Source organism: Osmerus mordax, chromosome 21 (assembly GCF_038355195.1).
Source record: "Osmerus mordax isolate fOsmMor3 chromosome 21, fOsmMor3.pri, whole genome shotgun sequence".
NCBI classification, from domain to species: Eukaryota; Metazoa; Chordata; class Actinopteri; order Osmeriformes; family Osmeridae; genus Osmerus; species Osmerus mordax.
In genome coordinates this window covers 8,977,246-8,998,089 of record NC_090070.1, presented here as the reverse complement: position 1 = coordinate 8,998,089, position 20,844 = coordinate 8,977,246, and the positions used below count along the sequence as shown (strand labels likewise).

General features: G+C 49.6%; 1 protein-coding gene across 1 annotated transcript in view; it reads right to left on the bottom strand.

The window, feature by feature from the left end:
• LOC136965656 (alpha-1,6-mannosylglycoprotein 6-beta-N-acetylglucosaminyltransferase B-like) overlaps positions 1-20,844 on the bottom strand; it is a 78,868-nt gene that overhangs the window by 32,048 nt on the left and 25,976 nt on the right. Inside the window, exons 5-8 of the mRNA XM_067259842.1 lie at positions 19,997-20,073; positions 19,599-19,784; positions 18,043-18,207; positions 11,738-11,907 (exon numbers count right to left, since the gene is read on the bottom strand). Of these exons, the coding sequence (XP_067115943.1) occupies positions 11,738-11,907; positions 18,043-18,207; positions 19,599-19,784; positions 19,997-20,073 (598 nt within the window). The remainder of the gene's footprint in view (positions 1-11,737; positions 11,908-18,042; positions 18,208-19,598; positions 19,785-19,996; positions 20,074-20,844) is intronic.

Below are 20,844 nucleotides of genomic sequence, written 5' to 3'. Positions count from 1 at the left end.
GGTCGAAGGGCGTTCCCATCAGGCCTGTCAGCCACTGTCATAGCTCCTCATCCCCGACCAGGAAGAGAACAGGGTCAGAATATGGAGGAGGGAGCAGGGAGGGGAGAGGGGAACAGCAGCTCCCTGGCTGTGACAGCACTGTAGGCTTGAGAATGGGACACTGTGTGCGTGTGTGTGCTTCCTCCCTCGCTTGTCCTTCGTGGGAAATCCCTTGATACGGGCGCATCTCGGTGGCTCACTGGGTAAGAGTGCGTGCCGCTAAGGCTAAGGCCTAGCGCTGGGGTTCACGTCCGGCTCAGACCATTTCCTGCAGATCTCTCTCTCTCTCTCTCTCTCATCAATGAATAAAGGCACCCCAAAAAGAAAAAAACCCTCGCTAGTAGTGGACGCACGCCTGCCGTGCATCCACACACCCTAATTATCGCAGGCTATTTGAATTAGCAGCGCGCGATTTGGCTCATCTCTTATTACTATCGTTGTTACTCACCGCGGATTCCTATCCCCTGCTCAATCAGACGAAAGCAGACAGCACACACCAGTAATCACACACTCAAGCCTTCTTTGTAATCATCTGCTCAGACATCCTCCTTTGATTACGCCTGTGGGGCTACACTAGTTTGTCGAGTGTGTGCGTGTGCGGGAGAGAGAGAGAGAGAGAGAGCGACAGGAAGAGAGAGGGAGCTACTCGTCTGGGGCGCGGGGACACACACGCACACACGCACATCGCTCTTAGCACTCTCCAAACCCAGTTATGGGTTGTGTCCGCCGCGTGCTGGATAGGAGAGCTTCGAGGCGTCGTCCACCGGGGAGTGGAAGAGAGGAGAGAGGGATGCGCCCGCGGACGGCGACGGAGAGGAGAACACGCGCCACCCTTCCAGTGGCGTGACTAATAACCTCTATCGAGAAGCCGGTGTTAAGTGAGTGAGGTGAGGGAAGAGGCAGAGATACGGAGAGAGAGAGAGAGAGAGAGGGAAGGAGAATGGAAAATGATTCAGATATGGGGAGAGGTGGAGAGGAAAGGAAGGGGAGAGGAAGGGAGAAGGTGGAGAGGTAGGATAAGGGAGAGGAGGAGAGGGAGAGGAAGGGAGGAGGTGGAGAAGTAGGATAAGGGACTGGAGGAGGAGAGGGAGAGTAAGGGAGAAGAGGAGAGGAGGAGAGGGAGAGGAAGGGAGGAGGTGGAGAGGTAGGATAAGGGAGGGGAAGTGGAGAGGCTCGAGGCCCGAAGGTTGTAGAGGCGTATCTCTCCCTCGGTTGTATCCCCCACCCCCTCACTTTCCTCTCTCTCTCTCTCGCTCTCTATCTCTCTCTCTCTCTCTCTCTACTTCCCTCTCCCTCTCTCTCCCTCTCTCTCCCTCCCTCTCCCACCCTCTCTCTCCCTCTCTCTCCCTCTCTCTCTCTCTCTCTCTCTCTCTCTCTCTCCACTCTTCCTCGCCTCACGCTTCCTCTCCATCCCCTCTGACAGCTCATTAATACAAGCCCTGACACACTGCGCTAAGTCTGAACAGTTTCTCTCTCTCTCTCGTTCTCAAAGGCACTCGCCTGCATATGCATATATCCATAATGATTCCAGCTAGGTCTCTCTCTCTCTCCCTCTCTCTCTCTGTCTCTCTCTCTCTCTCTCTCTCTCTCTCTCTCCCTCTCTCTCTCTCGCTGTCTTTCAGTCAGCTAAACGACTTTTCCCCCCCGTCAGCAAGTCATCCCTGACGCTCAAGTTCTTCTAAATCATGACGAATAAGCCCCTCCATTGGTTGTGAAGGAGGGCCAAAGAGTGTAGGGAACACACACACACACACACATGCCCTCACAAGCACGTGGGTACGCTCAAACATACACCTAAACATCTGCATGTCGACACACAGCAGCACACACACACACTCGCGCCCCCACACACCGTCCCAGACCGTTAGTCCGCCTCTAAGTGACCCTATTAAGATAGTTTGCTGACAAGGCAGTGCACAAACAGTGATAATTAGTCTATTGATTTGAGCTGGAGAAAAGGGTGGGTTCCAACGGCAGCTTTTAGAGGTTAAACACGGCGTACAACAAACGTCCCATTTCCAAATCCCAAAAGCTGTGACACCAGTCACAAATTCATTACAACATACGTCTTTGTGTTATATTTTGAAAACATATTCAGATCAAACCGATTTCACTTTTTTTTTTCTTGTGCATTTTGTGTGTGTGTGTGTGTGTGTAGCTTCCACATAAGATTGCTGTTACATATGGCACTGTAACACAGGCCCGTATTCCCTCTCACAGACGAGTCGAGTCGAGCAGCTGCACTTTTTACGGCGTCGATCTGACGCGCGGCGCACAAACACACGCCATTGTGTTCGGCTTGTACACATGTCGTCTAATTAAATGACACCCTCCGTTTGCTCTCTGGGAGGCAGGGAGACGTCAGAGGGGGCTGAGAGGGGGCTGAGAGGAGGGAAAGAGAGAACAGAAGTTGAGGATCGCAAGAGGTGAAGAGGAGGAGGAGAGAGGTAACAAAGAGAAATATAGAAGGAGACAGGCGTCGGAGAACATAACAGGGTGGGCTATTTTATCTTAAGGAAATCAACACTTCATCCCACTCAACTTTAATTTCAAGCCTGGCTGCACCAAAATAGCCAATTTGCTCATAGTGGTGATGTAGAAACCTTAGCAACAATGATATGTCTGACCCTGTTTGCTACTAACTGTATCCTCTTTGTTCATATGGGAAATAGGGTCATCGACCATACTTTTATTAATCATTAGCTTTGTGGTGGCTAAAAGAAGCAACAACAAAAAAAAGACGTGCTGAATGAAATGATCCGGAATGTTCCTTCAGGTTCAGAGTGGTGAGCAGGTCACGATGACCCTCAAGTTGCCATGGACACACAGCATTCAAGGGGGACGGACACTAAGTCACATTAAGGGCCAATTACTCACCATTATCAGGCGCAATAGGGGCAGTCAATTGAATTAATGGCCACGAGTTATCATGCTTTTGTGAATTAATGGCTTTTCATGCTATCAGGCTAACTCATCATTCAAATTAATAGTTAGCCGCTAACAATCATCGGGTCCCGTGGTGCTTGTAGAAGAAACTCGGTTTCTGGACGGCTACAGCACTCTGAACCTAACCACATCCGAAAAACAAAGGGAGGAACGCCCTTGAACCCGCCCTCCGAAAGACAACTTCCTTCAATTGGCCGGATAACGACGGGGATGAGACAGCGTTGTCGGCTGGGCCCCCATCTCCTCTTCCTATCCTCACCCAATTAGTCTGTCTGGGGACAGTGGAGGCCACAGCCCGGATGTCTGGGTTTGGAGAGAGCGGAGAGAATGGGCTTCTGATGGAAATGCCCTTTTATCATGGGTCTTATCCGGTCCCTTAGCTTCACCGTGAACCACGTGGGGTTCCACACAGGCATTCGCGCACAAACCGCCGGGGTTCAGTCCAAGGACAAGGCTGAAATCGAACTATCTCTCACATCTCGTTTCCGTGCCTGCTTCTCCCCCTGCCCTCTCATATGGCCTCTCTTTTTGAATGTTCTCTCTCTCTTTCCTCCCCTTGGCCCTTTTGTCGACAGTTTCTCTCGATGGAGGAATAAAACTCTTCCTGTACTGAAAGGCTGCTTGATGAATGGTACAAGGCCTGATCCTCTTGCTTTCAGCCAGCGCCCGGCACGTCTGTCGGGTATTGGAAGGCCCCATTCAGCGCGAGGCCCTAGCTCCAATTCTCCACTGAGCAGAGAGCCAGAGTTAAAGACCCTGCGGCTTTTGGACTCTGTCTCTCTCTCTGTCTCTCTCTGTCTCTGTCTCTCTCTGTCTCTCTCTGTCTCTCTCTGTCTCTCTCTCTCTCTCTCTCTCTCTCTCTCTCTCTCTCTCTCTCTCTCTCTCTCTCTCTCTCTCTCTCTCTCTCTCTCTCTCTCTCTCTCTCTCTCTCTCACACACACGTGGGCCCTCCATTTTGCTGACCCGAGCCAGCAATTTACGCCTGCAGCGGCAGAGTGAGGCAACCTTACCGTGGCCGGTCTCCAGCTGGGAAAAACAACACACTCAGCCGCGCTCCGACTATTAAACCAGCTCAGGCTGGGCCCAGCCTCGCAGGGGTATCAATCAATCACCCTGTATTACTCTACACCTGCCCCCTCTCTCCCATTAAGCCGCCAGGCAACTCCACAACGGACTCTGTGGCGTCCCGAAGGGTTGTTCAAGTTTTTTCGTGTGATTGTTCAAATCCGAGGCACGGGAATGAAGGTGAACCATTATCGACTCACAGTCAGGGCCCTTTCCGCATGGGTATGTGTGTATGAGAGGGTTTGTGTGTGTGTGTATGAGAGGGTTTGTGTGTGTGCGTGTATGAGAGGGTTTGCGTGCGTTTGTGTGCCTATTTATGCAGCAGGTGTGTGTGAGAGCAAGGGAAACAGGGCAAGAGAGAGGTGGAGAGAACAGGGGAGAAAGCGAGAGCGAGCGAGAGCGAGAGACCGTGTGTACGAACATACGAACGCGTGTTTCTGTGCGTGCGAGTCGGCGGACAAGCTAGGAGCCGGTACGAGTGGAGGCCTGATGAAATGCAGTTCAAAAAAAAATCAGGGAGTTGTTAACAAGTGCATTGATTTGAGCTTGGGGGAGCTGACGGAGGATGGAGATGAGCGAGGGAACATACTCCTGCCGTCTTGTTTCTGCTAACGCCGGCACTTTGAGCAGACAGAATGATGCTACGCACCTGAGCGTTCTGCTCATTTGGGCTGCGAGCTTTTAACAAGGACACACGCTCGGCAGGCTGTGTACACACACACACACGCACACACACACACACACACACACACACACACACACACACCCATCCTGACTCATAAACACACATGTTCACACTCTGTCGGGTATGCATTTACACACACACACACACACACACACACACACACACACACACACACACACACACACACACACACACACACACACACACACACACACACAACACTCCCCCACACAAACAACCAGTCAGATGACTGATTTCACTGTTTTCCTGAGACTGTGCCAAGAAACACCACAGTAGTCACTTTGCCCGGCATGAATATAAGACTCAATTGTCAGCAAGTTTCTCTCCACTGAAATGCAGGTGCAGAATATCTGCAACTACTTTGTACTTTTGTGGCACACGGAAACAACAAAATAAGTTGTTTTTTTTAACTCTCTCTCTCCCTCATGTCTCACTCAGTCAGTTGCATAAATAATGGATTCTCCAGTCGACTGCTTTGGAATTTCTTTCCCAAACACCCTGTGAGTTTGTTATCTGTCTCCACCGAGGAAACAGCATTGTAAAGCGAGCTGGAGGTGTGTGTCTGTGTGTGAAGAGGCGTAATACCCTCGTTCAGAGGGAGACGGCAGGGCGGATGAAGGTCAAATAAGGTTTCACTCAGAGGGAAAGCGAAAGAAATACACCGTTTATATCGAGACATGCCATATAGAGAGGAAAAGTGAGAGAGAGACACACACAGACACTAGAAAAAGAGAGAACGAGAAATGGAACAAAAAAGGACAATGGAAGGGGCCGGAATGAGATTACAGAATCTCAGTGTGACAGGGATTACGCAATCTCACAGGGTATTGTAGCCCTTTTGAACGAAATCTCCCCTGGTTAAATAAAAGCACATGACCAATGATCTAAGTGCTTGTGTTTAGACTGACTACTATGTATGGACTCCTAGCTTCAGTACCAGAACAGAGAGAGAAAAAAACCAAATTGAGAGAGAAAGCAAGTGAGAGGGGAAAAAAAAGGAAGGGGAGAGAATGAGGGAAAGAAATAGAAAGAAAAGGAGAAATGTCTTGACTGGGAAAACAGCCCAGGGCTACTTTTAATGTTTCTCTCCCCTAAACTTCCCCTCTGAGACAGGTTTTAAATATTAATCGTTTGTTACACACATTCTGTACTGCAGTTGTTGTGGGGGAAATATGGATTGAAATGTTGCGAAATGTTTTCATCTCCAACATGCAGTTGCAGTGGAAGAAACAGAGGGCTTCTTGTGGAGACAGAAAGAGTGACTAAGAAAAATGACTAAATGTAAATGTAAAGAGGAAAAACCGAGAAGGAAGAAGACTGGCTAATGTATGGAGTCAGGTGGCTGAGCGGTGAGGGAAGCGGGCTAGTAATCCGAAAGTTGCCAGTTCGATTCCCGGCCGTGCCAACTGACGTTGTGTCCTTGGGCAAAGCACTTCACCCTACTTGCCTCGGGGAGAATGTCCCTGTACTTACTGTAAGTCGCTCTGGATAAGAGCGTCTGCTAAATGACTAAATGTAAAAATAAATGTCTAGTGTTAAATCACAGCTTTACATACCTCAGAATGTTTCTTAGATATGAACTCGGCTGGCGTGTGTGTCATGGTTCAGTCAAGGATCCAGACTTCCTCGGATGCTAAAATTGATTGTAAAATTCATTCCATGTATATTCATGTTTTAAGAACGGGTTCATGATGCGATTTTGGTTCTCTGTAAAATGGCAGTCCTATCCAACCTTATGTACTAAGATGGACAAAGAAGAGACATAGAAATGACTAGAATTGTGGTTTTAGAGGGTTAGAGACAGAGTGAGAGAGAGAGGCTTAGAGACAGAGTGAGAGAGGGTAAGAGACAGAGTGAGAGAGAGAGGGTTAGAGACAGAGTGAGAGAGAGAGGGTTAGAGACAGAGTGAGAGAGAGAGGCTTAGAGACAGAGTGAGAGAGACGCCCGACGGGAGAGCGAGAGGAGGAAAGGACAGAAGGCGAGATGCGCGGCGCTGGAGCCCGTGCAGGGGGAGGACTCATGTGCGAGGGTGGAGACGAATGGGCTAAGGGCCGCCTGGCTGAGTCAGGGACCCCGAGCCGTGAAAGACAACACTCTAAATGGATTTCACTGAGATGGGGCCTGGGAGAGGGAGAGAGGGGAGGGATGGAGGGACGGAGGGAGGGAGAGATGGGGGCATGTAGACAGGAAGGTGGGCTTTGAGTAATGGGAGTGTGTATGTCAGATTAGTAGGGAATTATCCTGCCCCCAACAACACCCCCTTTTCCCAGCACTGTGCACACTGACACCGGGTGAACCCCCCTCTTGCAACACACACACACACACACACTCACAGGTGGGTAGCAGAGCATGTGGTGGCCATCGGTTCAGCAGAGATGTTGATTGGCCGGTGGCCTGCCCCCTCTGGCCCTGTGTCTGTCTCCATGGAAACGCAACATTGCCGAGCAGAGGCAGTGACAGGGGTCTGGAACCGAGTTGATACCTCCGACTCCACAGAGACGGAGAACAAGAAAGAGGGAAGAGAGAGGGAGGAAGGGGGGGGGTGGGGAGAGAAAGAGTGAGAGAAAGTCAAAGAGAGAGAGAGAGAGAGCGGGGAAGTGACAGACAGATAAAGAGAGAGTGTTGGGCAGAGGGAGAATGTGCGTGTCGGGGGAGAAGAGGATGACGAGGAGAGAGAGAGATAGAAAGAGAGAGAGATAGAAAGAGAGAGAGAGAGAGATAGAAAGAGAGAGAGAGATCGAAAGAGAGAGAGACTGAAAAAAAGCGAGATGAGTAGAGAGAGGATTTCCACCATCTCTTTCAGACATCTCGTGTCACCAGATCATCTCAGAGTCCTCTGAGATGGATTCTCATTTGTCCTCGGCTGTTTGTCAACTGGATACGGAGTAGGCAAATCCTCATTGTAATCCTGATAGCTAAGTCCCTCAGAACCGCACGCACACACACCACACCACACGCACTGTCCCCACCCCCATTCTCTCCCCAACCCTGACAAACCAAGGAGACTCAAGCACCACGGCTGCATTTTGTTGGCATTGTTCACCAAGCCCTCGAGAGAGACTGTTTTCATGTACCCGTGTTCAGTCACAGTGTACTGATGACAGCATAACTCAGACTATTCTCACAGTGCTACTTCCCTGTTAGAACGCGGGTGAAGAGCACAGCTGTGCCGGTTGTCTCCCGCTCCAGAAGGTAGCGAATCAGGACAAAGACAGTGTCTCGCATGTGCGCTGTGGGCAGGCGCCCTGTCTCATCCTGTAGAGGCAGCCATACGTCTGAGCCGCAGGGCTGGGAGATCTAATCACTGCCAAATTGGAGCTCATTTCCATGATTCCATTCTGTTCGCCCTATGGAGAGAGACTGCCGACTCAGCAGGGGAGGTCCGCACATATTCAATTGAGGAAAGTGTGTGTCTACGTGTGTGTGGGGGCGTACAGTATGCATCCGTGTGGGGTTGTTTGTATGTGTGTGTGCGTGTGTGTGTGTGCGCCCGCGTGTGATCGTGCCAGTGTGTGTGTGCAGTATGCCTGCGTGCCATAGGGGCTGAACGGAGGCAGCGTGCTTCCACAACAACAACGACGACGCCGCCGCCCCATCCTCCACAATGTTACCAGGGCTCTAAGGAAGAGGAGCCCTTATGCAGCGGTAATTGAGTGGGATTCCTCATTATTTCCTGTAAGTAAAGCGCGCACGCACGCACGCGCGCGGTCGCCGAGTCAGCGTTGCAGTCCCCCTCCCCCCCCCCGCCCCCGTGGCCTCCGTGTCGGTCTCAGCTCGCTTCTATCGTCCATCCGAGAGAGGAGGGGGTGGGCGTGGATGCTGTCGTTTCCCCATCGCCGGGGGAAGGCCATAAAACCCCGACGCGACGGTCTTCGCCGTCGTCCCGACACGCGGCGCACGTGCTATAAACCAGCGTGGACGCCGCCGCTCATCTGGCGGGATGGATCGTTCTGTGATGGATGCGCAGGTTCCAGGAGGAAATGATCACAGGGGAAAGCCGAGAGAGAGAGAGAGAGAGAGAGAGAGAGAGAGAGAGAGAGTGGTAGTGCAAAGCCGTGAAGAAGTGGAAGGCTTCCCTGTGGCTGGAACGTTGACCGGTGTCTCTCGCAGGAGCTTTGTGTGTGTGTGTGTGTGTGTCTCAGCCAATAGTAAAAGGTCTTCGCCCACCTGTCTTCTACCCAAAAGGTGAGTTTCACACCATAGCCATAACCCCATCTTAATCAGCCCCTGAGTGACCAATTACACAGCCCGAAAGCAGTCTCCTTGGCAAATCATCAACCCGATGCGGTGTCATAAGAATCACCTATTAAAAAACGGAAGGCGGATGGAGTTTGGCCCTAGACACAGACTCAGACTCAGCCGTGTGTTTAGCTCCGTAGATGATGACTGTTTATAATGAAAAGGGTGAATCTGATCCTAGATATTGTCTTGAAGAGTGGACTCTACTCTACTGAGAAACTCCCTGTAGTCCAACATTTTACTGTGTGTCTGGCTGTGTCTGGGTCTGCAGCAGAGGCTGTAAAATATGTTGTGTGGTTTGATATACAACAACAACAAAGAGAGCGAGGGAGGTGGAGGCAGACAAGGTAAGAGAACGAGAGTCTGGTGTAAACAAGTGGATCTATAATAGTGCTGCAGCCCACTATCAACTCTAAAGGGTGGGTTGAAGCACATAACCCTTTCAAACATGTCAGTCTCCAGTCCTCATTAGGACAGAACATAGTGTTACAGACAAACAACATGCTGGAAAATAGATGTATCTAGACAGCTGAATGGTTCCCTGCCTTCGATACGAGTTTTTAAAAACAAATTATTCCGAACATGCCTCTTCTGCTTGGCTAGTTTTTGATCAGTGACAAAAGCGCTGATTGCAATTTTTCACCTCCAAATGTGAACCGAGTGAAACAAACATTCCAGTCGATGTTTCATCACAGTGGTTCTTTTCTGTCTGCTTTCAGTGAAAAAACGTTCTATTCGCCTTTAGATATCACCACCTCAGTTAAGAATAAAAATGTTTTTCATGTCACTGTATTTACATCTATTCATTGAGCAGACGCTTTTATCCAAAGCGACTTCCAAGAGAAGTCACTTATCTGCCAACCAAAAATCAATACGGTTATGTTCCAACCGCAAATCTGCCATCTTAAAGGGACATTCTCGTGTCGTTTTTCTCTAGCGTTTTAACGGCTAACCCGTAACCCGTCAAAAATGACACTTCAATTAATACAAAGCCAATGACCATTGCATTAATAACATCAGCGGCATTGGGGGCATCACAAACCTTGAAGCTTTGTGTCTCGAATTGGCCCTGTATATTTATCATGTGACGCGTCAGCTAAGATCAATACAGCTTGTCAGTGACAGGTGAAGTGAAAAAATGAAGAAAAAGAGATTAATATGTCATTATAGTCTCATAACAATGACGGGAAAATTGGTTGGAATTTCACACTGAAGATTTCAATGTTATTTGCCTTATAGAAGCCAGGGCCCATTAAAGCTTAAATAAGAGTCAATAGTTCAAAAAGGTTGCCACAGTAGAGTGGGGTTTCTTATATGGCTTTTGTGCAGGGAAATAAACTGAGAGCAGAGATGTAAAAGGATTTAATTATAGAGAGAGATTGAGAAAGAGAAAGAAAGATGAAGATAGGGAAAGATAAAAGCTGTGTTTTTTATTTAAACTGTCAAGATTGTTTCACCATCTAATGTTTAGGTTTTGTCAGTGATGCCACATTTTTTTATTAGATAATACTGTTCTGTACAGCCTCTTGTCATCTAGATATGCGACAAGCTGGGGTCCCAACCATGACAACCACGCCTAAGCAAATACAGAACCCATTGGTTACAGAGCTGACAGAATGCACTTCACAGTACTACAATAAAACGCATACAACCAAATACAAATAAAAACCCTTACCCTCTTCATTATCCCCCCTGATGCCTGCAGGCGTCCGTATTCCCCCCCCCATCCATATCCCTAGGATAGGACTAACTCAAGGCTGAGCGGTGGACTCGACGGCCCGTGTGATTTACACGGCCCCTTGACCCTGCCGTTTGGAAGTGGGATGCTAGCCACAGGCCCTGGGGGGGGGGGGGGGGGTAACTGAGGGGGACAGATTTACACTCGTCTGGGTCGGGTCTGTATCCGTCAGCAGAAACACGAGGTTGGCCGACGCGGGGGATGAGGAAAGAGACATGGCATTGGAGCGATGACAGGAAACGGGCGTGGCCCGTGGGCGGTCAAAGCCGAATCAATATGGCCCCCTAAATAACTAAATAGGAGCGCCGGCATTAGGCGGTGATCTGTGGGCTCAGTGAGAACACAGTCTATACATGGGCATAGCCTGGAGATTTCTATTACACACTGCTTAAAGGATTTAGTGGCCTGAGATGAGGATCAATATAATCTGTGTCAATATGTATAAGACACAGTACAGCCGGTCTGTCAAAATGGATGCTAACCTTCCACCATTACATCCAGCTTTAACCAATGAGTCACTGTAAGGTAAAGTCGAACTACGTAAACAGCTAACCAATACAAGGCAGGGAACAAGCTCACTAAAACACAGTTTATTGATCCTTAAGTGCTTTGTTACAAGAGATCTGATGCGTAATGGCCGAAGTGTTTATACCAACTAGAAACCGGCAACACAACGCACAGGATAAATCTCTCCTTCTAAATCACCCTTGCTACACAATCAACACGTAGCACGGCTCTGTTGAGGCTCTTCCGTCAGGGGTAGCGCTAGCACGGCGCAGGTTTTTTGGTCCCGGGTTCGATTCCCGCTTTGGGCCTCTCAGTTCCCAGGTGGGCTATCTACCGGACCTTTCTGTGTGGCGTTTGCATGTTCGCCCTGGGCTCACACGTCAGACGCTAATGTCTTCAGTGGGCACCCGGCACACGTGACCCTGTCTGTGTGTGTGTGACAGATTAATAAAATGTCGCGTGCCGATTCGCACCGCATTAGCATTAGCTTAACTCACCCCTGGAGCTCCTTGACGGACATGGAGATCTTCAGGTTGTGTCCCAGCACATGCAGGGTGGTGAGGATGTCGGCCCACTGCACCATCTCCCCCAGCGGGCCTCCCTTCAGAACCTTGGGGCTGAACACGTCCCCGGACTCCTCTGTCAGGAAGCCTACGTGGACCAGGATCTGGGGACACCATGTCAAAAGTCAGTATTTACACTGTTTACAGCTATTATGAAAGCTGCACTAGGTCATTTTAGAAATTTCTTAAAAAATAAATGAGAAACAGCGCCAGCAATTCTTGTCTGAAATTCTGTGCTTCCTCCAGCTTGAGTTTGATTGACAACTCACAACAGAAACTAAGGAGGAAAGCCCGCCTCACTGAAAACCCCTGGAACAAGATTGCTGGAACACAATTGGCTGGAAAATAGCGGGGCTATAAAAAAAAAGATTCCACTGGCAATGAGCTGTCTGTGTTGCTAAACAATTCTAATGCTAAACAACTCTCTGAGGCCGTCATTAGCCGACTTAGCAAGTGTACAGAGAACAATTTGTTCCTTTTTTTCATGGAACTTTTTGAACCTATTTCACCTTTAAGTATTTTACTTAGAACGAGAGATGTGAAGCGTGGGATTGCTGCGATCTGGGTTTTCTGTCCAGACACTGCTTAGCAGTTTGTTGAGTGTCATTAGACAAGAGTCCTCATTCCCCATTGAAACATGCCCTCGTCTAATCTGTCCAGAGCACAGCACAGTGGAACCGGAGACGAATTACACTGGTGAGGACCTAAACACCGACATGCACCATTGTCTGTTACAGAGCTTTCGTGTTAATCGAACAAGCAACTTAACAGCTACAGTACGGCGCCTTCGCGCTGCCAGTATCAGACATGAACACATGTTCCTTTTTTGTAGTTTATTAGACAGCTGAGTAATCGGCTGATTAGCTAACGCAGCGTGAACTCTCCTGCTGCTGGAGCTGGCGAACGTAGCCCAGAACTTTGACTGCCTCTCACAGCTCTGAGGAGAAAGGGAGGGCATTGCGGACGACTTTCCCTTGCACGGGGGCCAGCTGTGTGTGTGTGTGTGCGTGTGTATGGCTGTCTGTCATGCGTAGGATGAGTGTGGGACTGTTGTTGGGAACGGCGAGTGTTGTTAGCGTGTGCGAGTTTGTGTGTGCGAGTTTGTGTGTGCTTGTGTGTGTGTGTGTGTGCTTGCGTGTGGTGTGTCAAATTCACCGGAAGTGATTAAAAGCCTTTCACCACTCAGCGGGGTGCGGCTCATTAGGTTCCTGGAGGTGGATTTTCACCTCCTTCTTCTCCCTCTCTTACCCTTCTACTTTCTCTCTCTCCATCTCTCCGAGGGATGCCTGAGTCACTGGGTAATCATGTGCTAAAAGTCAATTTGTCAGCGGCTGGCATACACACAAACACACACTGAACAGACACAAGCACATACACGCAGTCACATAGTCATCTGAAGACAGATTACATTGAAGGAGACAAAATAACAGATTCACAGACAAAGCCATGTCTGGATGAAACCAGAGTGAGTGAGTTGTTGGAGTGAGAACTCCAACAACTTGAAAACTTCCAAACTGGCTCAGGCCAGTTTTCTTAAATCATTTGTTGGGCCTGGAGGCGTTTGTATGAGAGTGTATTGATAGATTGCGTATTGGAAGGTCGATTGGAACTCAAGCACTAGGGAAAGGGAAACTCCATAAGCCTGGAAATTCGACGAGCCTGAAAAATCCTTCCCATGATTTAATAAGCTTGCTCTAATAACTTCTGCCTCCAATTTTTTTTAAGTGAAATTTAATTACAGTTTGGGTGGCAGATGGCAAACGGAGAGAAATCAGGGGCCAATGAGAGCATCCAGCTCTTTGGCCGGGGGGGATATCAAGCCAACCTGGCAACAACGCACAAACTGGGGGGGGGGGTAAAAGAGGAATTTTACATGCTGGCAACCACACACTAAGATTGAGTAACTCAAAGAGGTATTTTGCAAACTGGCAACCACACACTAATGCACATCATGGTAGGAGGATTTTGGAATCTGGCAACCACACTCAAACTCTGGAGTGGTACATGACTTCTGCTTTGTGCTAATGGTGGATATTAATCTCCTTTTGCTTGAGCTAATTCACTTCTACTAAAACTAAAGCTTTAATGTAGCTCCATGCTATACTGAGATTATGCTGAAACTCTAACCTTGATGTGGTCTTTCTAGTAATGTGAGATTGAGAAATTAGATTTCTCTTTACTCGGCTCTTCTAGAACTCCCAGGTGGTGTGTGAATTTGTGTGTGTGTGTGCTTAGAGGTTTATGTGCATATATGTGTGTCCTTATGTGTGTCTAAGCTTCGTTGGGGCCCTGTGAATCTAATAGGAACAACATCTCTCCATATTGTTTATCAGTGTCGGGTCACAGGTAAGCCTTAGAATTCATTTTCTAAATCAAAGCCGGAGGGAAAAAAAACCTCCATCAATCTCACCTGTGCAAAGTTCCACTTTAGTATTCACTCCTACACTTTCCATCAACTTCTTGTTGTTTTCCTTTCAAGTCGGGCTTTCAAGTCTCCAATTTTCCCCTCACGGTGCCCTTGTCTTGTACAGTAGACATGGAAATGAAGGGTTGATTCTGGTTGTATAGCTCTCTCTCTTTCTCTCTCTATCCCTCTCACAAACACACATAAACTAGCATACACATGAAACAAACGCACAAGTACACAAGCAAACACAAGAAAGACAGACAGTAAATACAGACAACATATACAAACAAAGGCACAAAGACAGATTTATGCACTCTGAAGTAAACACACAAACACACACACTCTCAGATCAGTGGAGTGGAGCCAAGCGCAGACACTGTGTGAGCGAGATAAGTCATGTCTCACACTGCAGAGAGAGGAGAGTACGGAGAGCACTGTGTACCGGTCATGATGCAGGGCCGATGTATATCGCTGACAGTAGGCGACCTTGCTGTGTGTGCGTGTGTGTGCGTGTTGCAAAGTTTAGTCGGGGAGAACACGAGAGTGTAACATAGATGTCCTGTATTAGTTAGTGTGTGCGCGTGTCCTACACGCGTGCGTGTATGTGCCTGTGTTCCGAATGCGTGTGAGTGCGTGTGTGAGTTCAGAGTCAAGGCATCTGTCACACTAGGGGCCTCATGTGCCCTCGCGCTGCCCCTCCACCAGCCGTTACGAAGGGCACAGATGTCTGGGAGAGGGCGGGGGGGTGGCGCCCAAGCTGGCACTGCCAACGAGAGTTGCTGCCTGGTCCCCTGGTCCACTCCCATCACTCCTGCATTGTAACCCCGCTTAATCACCTCCCTGTCAATCTGCTCTCTGAAGGACACAGGCTTAGAAGAAGCTGCCTCTCTCAGAAGGTTCCCCTTTTGAAACGACATGCCCTTCCTCGTGGTATACGGGTCACACGAAAGCAAAGGATTCATATTTGGGTTTTCCACATGCGGAAATGCTCGCTTTCGATTTATGGGTGCAGTGTTCCAAGACGGCGAGAAACCGTAAGCAACCCGCTTACGGTTAAGTATCTTAGAAAGAGTGATAATATCACTTAGCACTTTTAACATCTTTAGAGATCCAGGGTAGTAAATAGAGAAGTACTTGACATTCAGCAGAGAACGAATGGGCGTTAAACTGACGGTCCGTCTCTGAAACACAAACGGCCATACAATATGTCCAGGGCTGCATCAAATACCCTTTTGGTCTGCTTAATTGCTGCACTAGTCCACACTTGACCGAAGAGGATAATATTACTCTAACTGTTAGTTTCTCCTTGCATTCTCTAATTCCTGCTCTCCTCTCTCTGTCCCCCCTCCACACCTCGCTTTGGTGTGGAGGGTTGAAGCTGTCAGCATCTGCCTGGTCGTCGGTCTGCCAAAGCTGGACCTGGTCGCCGGTGGACATCGATCTGTGATAGTCTGCCAAAGCTGGATCTAGTCGCCAAGTGGACATCGGCCTCCCTGACGGACAACAGCGAGTTCCCGGTCCCTTTCCTCATCCCCCTGCCTGTGATGCTGCGCCGGTCACAGTCCCCAGCCCTGTGGCTACCTCTGAGTATACTGACATTTACCAACTCGGACCCAAGTTGAACACTGGATTTTGGTGTTTCAACACCCATTGACACTTCCCTGCTGTAGGACTATGTTTAGCCTGTGTTCTGCACCTCTCTTTCACCAACCGTCTCTGGAGGAGGGGATCCCTCTCTGAATTGCTCCTCCCAAGGTTTCTTCCATTTTGTCTCCTCTAGTGAGTTTTTCCTGAGAGTTTTTCCTTGTCTTCCTTGAGGGTTTAGGTTGGTTGGCAGTTCTATGGGCATATGTGAAGTCCTCTGTGACATTGCTTGTAAAAAGGGCTATACAAATACATTTTTATTGTATTTTTTTGAGCATGGATGTTGACTCGCATGAATTTCCCTGACTTGGCTGCCTAGAGGTTCAAAACAGCAGGAGTCACCATTACTCTTCGATTTTGGTCTCTCTCTCGCTCTCCCTCTTTCCCTGTCTAACAAGCACACACTACACACACACGCACACTGTCAAAGTCTTTGTGAAGCAATATACAGTACATTCTACCTTCAAACAAACACACACACACAGCTCCTCTATCCCACCCTCCCCTGGGAACTGTTTCCTGTTCCCACTCCAGCTGCTGGCGGTTAAAAGAGAAGCTCTCTCTCCCCCTCTCCCTCACCTGCTCTCCCTCTCCCTCTCCCTCTCCCTCTCCCTCTGCCTCTGCCTCTGCCTCTGCCTCTGCCTCTGCCTCTGCCTCTGCCTCTGCCTCTGCCTCTCCCTCTCCCTCTCCCTCTCCCTCTCCCTCTCCCTCTGCCTCTGCCTCTGCCTCTGCCTCTCCCTCTGCCTCTGCCTCTCCCTCTCCCTCTCCCTCTCCCTCTCTCTCTCTCTGTGTGTCGAGTTATTTCTATTCTGGCAACATTCACTCCAAATAAAACCCGACCTAAACAAGGGAATTGAATCACTCCCAAACCCTGAATCAAAGAACGTCAGGAGAGCAGGTCTGAACACTGGTGCGGAGAGCAGGTCTGAACACTGGTGCGGAGAGCAGGTCTGAACACTGGTGCGGAGAGCAGGTCTGAACACTGGTGCGGAGAGCAGGTCTGAACACTGGTGCGGAGAGCAGGTCTGAACACTGGTGCGGAGATGCCGTGCACGTGGGCACACATGGATAAGCTCGGTTTCATTGACAAAACCCTGCTTTCTCTCGCGTAGGCAGGGTGTCAGCGACGTCTCTCTGCGACGTCTCTCTGCACCGCTCCCAGCCTTGTTTGCACAACCAAGGAGAGGTGACCGAGGGCATGTGAATTATTCGCTTCGTCAACTATCAGGGTTCCCTTTTTCAGCATATTAGCGAAATTAGCTAACAGCCTTGAAATATGATCCGAGATGGCTCCATGGCTACTGTAGGAAGACCAGGGCAACGATTCGGAACTGGCTTGATCATGCAAATGCTGAGTCACGTAGGCGAGCTCGCACATCCACAACGACACACATATTCTCACACCCACACCCGAGCACTTGATTTCCTTAAAAACACGCGCGCACACAGACATACACACAGTCTCTATGTCGCACTAATATTCTCTACCTTTCTCTCTCTCTCACACACACACACACACACACACACACACACACACACACACAAAGTCTCTCTCTCTCCCTTTTTCTCTCTCTCTCTCTCTTCCTCTCTCACCCCCTCACTTTCTCTCTCTCACTCGTTCGCACACACACACACACACACACACACAGCACAGTCTGTGCTTTTCTCTGTCCAATCTCCTAATTACCGGTGATAAACAGCTTTAGACAGCCGCAGCAAAGTCTAAAAAACAGTCAACATCTGCTGTGGAGATAGAGAAGAGAAGGAATCCATTTGGTCTCCTATTGAGACGGTGCATCCATCAAGTGTGAGGGAAGCATTAGATCTGGGGCTGTTTAACCGACTTTGTTGAAGAGAGATGGGCTGAGAGAAGCAAATGGGATACGAGGATTGACTTTCTTATTTGAGGCGAAGGCCAAAAAGCAAGGTGGCAGATTGAGGACCGTTTAACCCCTCTCTGCCTCTGTTTCTCCCCCGCTCATGTACAGGGGGTCCTAATCGCCGTTCTCTACCCCAATCCTTGCTATCCCTCCCTCCCTCACTCCCTCACTCCCTCACTCCCTCATTCCCTCACTCCCTCACTCACTACCTCACCCCTCTCTCTCCCGAACTCAGCCCACCCTTCTCTCTCTTCCCACCCCCACCCCTCACCTCTATCCCTTCCTCCTCTCCTCTCCTCCCCCCTCACCTTCTTCTGCTCCCTCCAGCGCTGCCGCAGCTTGGCGTCCAGGCGCTGAGCGGCGGTGGCCCACTGGCCCGCCAGGCGGCGGATGCGTCTCTTCATGAAGCTGAGAGACTCCTTGCCGGCGCCCACCTGGTCGAGCAGGGAGGAGAGGTCCGTTCGGAACGCGGCCTGGGGGAACGGGGGGGGATTAGTGACTGACTACACCTGTGGCACCGGTCAATAATGTATTAGAGTTACGTCACCGGCGATGCGAGACAAACACAGACAAAGAGGGGAGCGAGAGAGTGTGAACAGGGGAGAGAAAGAGAGAGTTTTGTTCCATAACAAGACATGATATCAAACTCCATCTTGGCGTACGTGTACATGAAGTCATGCCAGTTTGTTGAGTTGAACTTGAAGTTGAAGGGAGAGACGGAGAGAGAGAGAGACTGAGAATTCGGGAGGGAGAGAGTGGGTGGAGGCAGAGCGTGGGTGGAGGGAGAGAGAGGCTGGAGGGAGAGAGGTCGGCGTGGGAGGTCGTGAGTACAAGATGATTTCGGACACACGTGACATGACGCCCCACCCACACGCACACAACCACACACACACGCATGGGCGGAGGGAAACAGAAACACACAGCAAGGGCAAAATGGCTCAGACAAATGTGTGTGTGTACATTTACATTTACATTTAGCAGACGCTCTTATCCAGAGCGACTTACAGTAAGTACAGGGACATTCCCCCGAGGCAAGTAGGGTTAAGTGCCTTGCCCAAGGACACAACGTCATTTGCACAGCCAGGAATCGAACCGGCAACCTTCAGATTACTAGCCCTGATTCCCTAACTGCTCAGCCACCTGACTCCTGTGTACCAGGATCCAAGCAAAGCTTAGTTTCCAATAGGCATACTGGATTTTGTATATGATAAATACACAAAGAGCTTGCTATGAGTCCTGAATCAATAAACACACAGACACACACACATGGCTGACAGACTATTCAATAACAAATCCAACCTTAAAGAGCTGACCCAGCTATATTAAATCTGGCTCTAGTATGGAGTACGTGAACCCCGTGTCAGCCTCTAATAAGCTGTTCAATCAGAAACCGGATGGAACAAGGATTTGTGGTCCGGTTGTGATGTAGAACCTGGTGCCTTTGTGTGTGCACTACACTTGTTTCTGGTTCATGGCTGCGTTGGTGTGGGGGCTGTTTTCAGAATCAGAGCACACACTGACTCAGCCCTGAGCACGGTTCTACAAATAGCATCGCAGACTTCCAGGGACAGCATATGTGTGTGTGTGCGTGCGGTTTGAGAACACAACTTTTGGTTGCGTTTGATGAAGTTTGTGGATTCTGTTGAAGTGTGTCTCGGTGCGTGTCTTGCTTTTTGCCTCTCTTGTTCCTGTGTGTGTGTGTGTGTGTCGCCCTCGCTTGTCTATTGCCTGTCTTGTTCCTGTGTGTGTGTGTTGCACTCACCTGTCTTTTGGCTGTCTTGCTCTTATGTGTGTGTGTGTGTGTGTGTCGCCTTCACTTGTCTATTGGCTGTCTTGTTCCTGTGTGTGTGTGTGTCGCCCTCACCTGTCTTTTGGTCGCCTTGCTCCTTTGTGTGTCTGTGTGAGGTGTAGGGGGGCTGCTGTGGTTCCTCCAGGCCTGCGGGGGGCAGAACCACTCCACCTCGCTCAGGTAGACCAGGAAGGAGCAGTCAGAGCCGTCCACGCCATAGAAGGCATAACAGGGGTCGGACGTCCAGCGGGCCCGCATCCACTGGATGAAGAAGAACACACACACACACGGAAAAGGAACACAAGTACACAGGAGATGAAGATCGCAGGAGGTTAGACGCGAGGAAGGAAGGGTTGCATGCGGATCATGGACATGTTCACGTGGAGTGAGGCGGCACCAAAGATGAACGCGAAGCAGGTAAACACGGAGCTGTGGGTGTAGAGAGCCCGGGGGCCGGAAACGTCCAAACTCACGTCGACTTTGCCAGGGCAGTCTGGGTAGCGGGGGTCCCTGGGTACCTCACACTGGCCTGCTGTCCCATCTCGCACCGCTAGACGGACAAACACACACACGTACACATTTTGGAAGGTCAAAGATGATTTCGTTTTTGATTGATAACGTTGATCCATGCTCCGGTATTTGAGTCACAGTGGCCCATAGCTGGAGTCACCACCCTGCTCTGAGGCACTATGTTTACGGGGCGTGCAGGCAATAATAACAAACACACAGACACACCCTTCACTGCATCACTGTCCCCAAGGCAACAGAGGAAAAAGTGTCCAGTCGCCATTTGTTCAGCCTCCGCTCACAGCATTAATTGCTCCATTGAGTTGGTGAACTGCCTCCCTCAAGCTTCGAATCCGTCAGAGTGAATCGAGTTCAACTTCCACCCTTATATGGAGGGGGAAGTTAGACGGATGAGGCCTCTCTTTCGCTCTCCGTTTCTCTCTTTCCTTTTCGTCTGGCAGCCTCTGTCGCTTGCCCTCCCTCTTACTGGATCAACAAATTACACTTCTCTACCCGGTTATTTCCATTTGCTTAGTGGAAGACAATTGTCTCTTGTTCTCTTTGTTTTCGTCCACCCTGGGGTTACTCTCTGCGAAAAACGAACGCGCGCACACTCTTCATCCGACACCCCAAAAATTACCCTGTCCGCAATATGATTAGCCTCCAATAATAGTGCCGCCGAGTCAGAGACAATTAAAAGTGTGGAGGGTCTAAACAGATAAAACCTCAAATTCCCCTGGCGATACCGAGTGCATCCAAAAAAAACCTCTGTGACGGAAGGGCGGGATATTCCGATCATGTTCTCGACAGTCTC